This window comes from Oncorhynchus tshawytscha, linkage group LG10 (assembly GCF_018296145.1).
Source record: "Oncorhynchus tshawytscha isolate Ot180627B linkage group LG10, Otsh_v2.0, whole genome shotgun sequence".
Taxonomy (NCBI): domain Eukaryota; kingdom Metazoa; phylum Chordata; class Actinopteri; order Salmoniformes; family Salmonidae; genus Oncorhynchus; species Oncorhynchus tshawytscha.
Window position 1 is genome coordinate 81,784,113 of NC_056438.1, and position 5,000 is coordinate 81,789,112.

The following is a 5,000-nucleotide window of genomic DNA, read 5'->3' on the forward strand; positions in this document are numbered from 1 at the left end:
TCCCCCCCCCCCATCCACTCTCTCCCCTCCTCTCTCTCCCCACCTCTCTCTCCTCTCCCCCTCCCCTCCTCGCTCTCCCCTCCTCTCTCTCCCCCCTCCCCTCCCCTCCCCCTCCCCTCCTCTCTCTCCCTCCTCTCCCTCTCCCCTCCTCCCTCTCCCTCTCCCCCTTCTCCCTCTCTCCACTCCTCTCCCCCTCCCCTCTCCCCTCCTCCCTCTCCCCTCCTCTCTCTCCCCTCTCCCCTCTCCCCGTCTCCCCTCCTCTTCCCCCTCTTTCTCTCTCCTCCTCTCCCTCTCCCCCTTTTCTCTCCCCCTCTCCCTCTCTCCCTCCTCTCTCTCCCCTGCCCTCCTCTCTCTCTCCCCTCCCCCTCTCTTCCTCTCTCTCCCCTCCTCTCTCTCCCCCCCTCTCCCTCTCCCTTCTCCTCCTCCCTCTCCCTTCTCCTCCCTCTCCCCCTCTCCTCTCTCCTCTCCTTCTCCTTCTCTCTCCCCTCTCCTTCTCTCTCTCCCCTCTCCCCTTCTCCTCCTCTCCTCTCCCATCCCCCTCTCCTCCTCTCCCCTCTCCTCCTCTCTCCCCCTCCTCCTCTCCCCCTCCTCTCTCTCCCCTCCTCTCTCTCTCCTCCTCTCTCTCCTCTCCCATCCCCCTCTCCTCCTCTCTCCTCTCCTCCCTCTCCCCTCCTCTCTCTCCCCTCCTCTCTCTCCCCCCTCCTCTCTCTCTCCTCCTCTCTCCTCCTCTCCCATCCCCCCCGCTCCTCCTCTCCCATCTCCTCCTCTTTCTCCCCTCCTCTCTCGCTCCTCCTCTCCCCTCTCCTCCTCTCTCTCCAGACTGAAGGACCTGGGGCTAGAGCAGTTTTCCGTATCGATGCTCTTCACACGTATCTTCATCCCCACCTCCTTCCTCCTGGTGTGTATCCTCCACCTTCACTACTTCCACGACCGCTTCCTGCTGCTCACTGACCTGAAGGCTGTGGCCCAAAAACAGGACAGCACCATCTACAGGTGAGACTGGGGGACTGACTGTGTTAGCCCGCTGAGCTAAAGTTTAGGACTAGGCGTCAATACAGGGAGATAACATGAGTCGGGGATTTGAACCCTGTGCTGGCTGAAGTTCTTAATGTGGGGGAGCTAACACGAGTCACAGCTGCATTTCCAGATGAGCTGTGTTTGTGACTGGGGTTCGAACCCCGGTACGTCTCTAGACCTTGTTAACCCACTGAGCTTAAGTTTAGGTGTTTGTGTGAGAGAGCTAACAGCAGTTTCTGATGGACTGACCAGCGATCTTTCAACGGATTAGACTAGAGTTTGGATTGGCTGGATGGTTTTTTATCATGTATCTACCTCTGGTACTTTGTTCTCTCTAATGTATAAGACCTACAGAGAAATGCTGGAGATGTAGTGGTCTGTGTTAATGTCTTGTCTTCATGTTCTAGTAGCCTCCTTCATGTTCTAGTAGCCTCCTTCATGTTCTAGTAGCCTCCTTCATGTTCTAGTAGCCTCCTTCATGTTCTAGTAGCCTCCTTCATGTTCTAGTAGCCTCCTTCATGTTCTAGTAGCCTCCTTCATGTTCTAGTAGCCTCCTTCATGTTCCCACTTGCTTCTCATCCTATTCTCTTTAATCTACTGCCATCTGTCATCTCTCCTCCTCCTCTGCCATCTGCCATCTCTCCATTCCTTCCTCTCCTCACACAGTCATGCTAAAGTCAATGGTCGCGTGTATCTGATCATGAACAGGTAGGTACCTGCTCGCCTTTCATCCATCCTGTCGCATCCATCCATCACTGTTTGACTTCCCTCCCTCTTCTTCACTCATGCTCTCCTTTGGTCAACTCTTCTCCTCCCTCTACCTCTCCATCTCCTCTCCATCTCTCCTCTCTCATCCACCTCTCTATCTCTCATCTCTCATCCATCTCTCCATCTCTCCCTTCTCATCCACCTCTCCACCTCTCCATCTCCTCTCCACCTCTCCTCTCTCATCCACCTCTCTATCTCTCCTCTCTCATCCATCTCTCCATCTCTCCTCTCTCATCCACCTCTCCATCTCTCCCCTCTCATCCACCTCTCCATCTCATCACTCCATCTCTCCCCTCTCATCCACCTCTCCATCTCATCACTCCATCTCTCCTCTCTCATCCATCTCTCCATCTTTCCCCTCTCATCCACCTCTCCACCTCTCCATCTCCTCTCCACTTCTCCTCTCTCATCCACCTTTCCATCTCTCCCCTCTCATCCACCTCTCCATCTCATCTCTCCATCTCTCCTCTCTCATCCACCTCTCCATCTCTCCCCTCTCATCCACCTCTCCATCTCATCACTCCATCTCTCCTCTCATCCTCTATACCTATGGTCCTCCAAGCTTCTAAACACGCCTGTCTTTCCCTGCTCGGGTACCTAACTTCCCTGTGAAACTTGCTCCTACAGTTATGTCTGTTTGGTTTAATGGTAAACCAATATTTGATGGGGGGGGTTGCTTCAACAGGTCATGTTAGAAACTTATGTGAAAAATTCTGTTCTATTTTGGTTTCTGCCTCTTTGTGTTTCTTTGGATGACCAATTTGATTTGTGGACACTTCTTCTTGATATCCACAACCCCCTCTCCTCTATAGCTAACTTCTCTGCCAGTTTATCCTCATTAAAAGTCTCTTCTTTCCAGCATGTCCTGACTTGGTATTGGTACTGGTATTAAAAGACACCACCTTTCCTCTTTAGAACCAATCCCCTCCACTCTTTTCCTAGTTCCTCTGCAGCCTGTGGCTTGTAACCCTATTGGTCACTAACCTACACTGTGTCTGTCAATCTACTTTTGCTGTGGATCTCCCTCTATCTCTCTGTGCTGATCTCTCTCTCTCTCTGTGTTGATCTCCCTCTCTCTCTCTGTGTGGATCTCCCCCTCTCTCTCTATGCTGATCTCTCTCTCTCTCTCTGTGTTGATCTCCCTCTCTCTCTGTGTTGATCTCCCTCTCTCTGTGTGGATCTCCCTCTCTCTCTCTCTGTGTGGATCTCCCCTCTCTCTGTGTTGATCTCTCTCTCTCTGTGCTGATCTCCCTCTCTCTCTCTGTGTTGATCTCCCTCTCTCTCTCTGTGTTGATCTCCCTCTCTCTCTCTGTGTGGATCTCCCTCTCTCTCTCTGTGTTGATCTCCTCTCTCTCTCTGTGTGGATCTCCCTCTCTCTCTCTGTGTGGATCTCCCTCCCTCTCTCTATGCTGATCTCTCTCTCTCTGTGTTGATCTCCCTCTCTCTCTCCCTCTCTCTCTCTGTGTTGATCTCCCTCTCTCTGTGTTGGTCTCTCTCTCCTCTCTCTCCCTCTCTCTCTGTGTTGGTCTCTCTCTCCTCTCTCTCCCTCTCTCTCTGTGTTGATCTCTCTCTCTCTCTCTCTGTGTTGATCTCTCTCTCCCTCTCTCTCTGTGTTGATCTCTCTCTCCCTCTCTCTCCCTCTCTCTCTGTGTTGATCTCTCTCTCCCTCTCTCTCTGTGTTGATCTCTCTCTCCCTCTCTCTCTGTGTTGATCTCTCTCTCCCTCTCTCTCTGTGTTGATCTCTCTCTCCCTCTCTCTCCCTCTCTCTCTTTTTCTCTCTCTCTCTCAATTCAATTCAATTCAATTCAATTCAAGGGGCTTTATTGACATGGGAAACGTGTTACATTGCCAAAGCAAGTGAGGTAGATAATATACAAATATATACAAATAATATCTCTCTCTCACTCTGTTGATCTCTCTCTCTCTATTCAATTCAATTCCAGGGGCTTTATTGTCATGGGAAACATATCTTTCCATTGCCAAATCAAGTGAAATAGATAATAAACTAAAGTGATTTAGAACAATATAAAATTAACAGTAAACATTACACAGAAGATACAAAGGAATTGAGACGTTTCAAATGTAATATGATGTCTATATACAGTGTTGTAATGATGTGCAAATAGTTAAAGTACAAAAGGGAAAATAAATAAGCATAAATATGGGTTGTATTTACAATGGTGTTTGTTCTTCACTGGTTGCCCTACTCTTGTGGCAACAGGTCACAAATCTTGCTGCTGTGATGGCACACTGTGGTATTTCACCCAGTAGATATGGGAGTTTATCAAAATTGGATTTGTTTTCGAATTCTTTGTGGATCTGTGTAATCTGAGGGAAATATGTCTCTCTAATATGGTCATACATTGGGCAGGAGGTTAGGAAGTGCAGCTCAGTTTCCACCTCATTTTGTGGGCAGTGAGCACATAGCCTGTCTTCTCCTGAGAGTCTCTCCTGAGAGAGAGGACCAAACAGCATTCTAGTTTGCTCTGTTTTTTTGTTAATTCTTTACAATGTGTCAAGTAATAACCTTTTTGTTTTTCTCGTGATTTGGTTGGGTCTAATTGTGCTGCTGTCCCGGGGCTCTGTGGGGTGTGTTTGTGTTTGCGAACAGAGCCCCAGGACCAGCCTGCTCAGGGGACTCTTCTCCAGGTTCATCTCTCTGTAGGTGATGGCTTTGTTATGGAAGGTTTGGGAATCGCTTCCTTTTAGGTGGTTGTAGAATTTAACGGTTCTTTTCTGGATTTTGATAATTAGTGGGTATCAGCCTAATTCTGCTCTGCGTGCATTATTTGGTGTTTTACGTTGTACACGGAGGATATTTTTTGCAGAATTCTTGGTTGGTGAGCGGACCCCAGACCTCACAACAATAAATGTCAATGGGTTCTGTAACTGATTCAAGTATTTTATTGCCAGATCCTAATTGGTATCAAATTGTATGTTCCTTTTGATGGTGTAGAAGACCCTTCTTGCCTTGTCTCTCAGATCGTTCACAGCTTTGTGGAAGTTACCTGTGGTGCTGATGTTTAGGCCGAGGTATGTTTCGTTTTTTTGTGTGCTCTAGGCCATCAGTGTCTAGATTGTAATTTGTATTTGTGGTCCTGGCGACTGGACCTTTTTTGGAACACCATTATTTTGGTCTTACTGAGATTTACTGTCAGGGCCCAGGTCTGACAGAATCTGTGCAGAAGATCTAAGTGCTGCTGTAGGCCCTCCTT

General features: G+C 48.9%; 1 protein-coding gene across 1 annotated transcript in view; it reads left to right on the forward strand.

The window, feature by feature from the left end:
* Positions 1 to 5,000, forward strand: part of LOC112236738 (piezo-type mechanosensitive ion channel component 2-like) — a 207,640-nt gene that overhangs the window by 82,403 nt on the left and 120,237 nt on the right. The window contains 1 exon segment of the mRNA XM_042329609.1: positions 820 to 993. Within this exon segment, the coding sequence (XP_042185543.1) occupies positions 820 to 993 (174 nt within the window).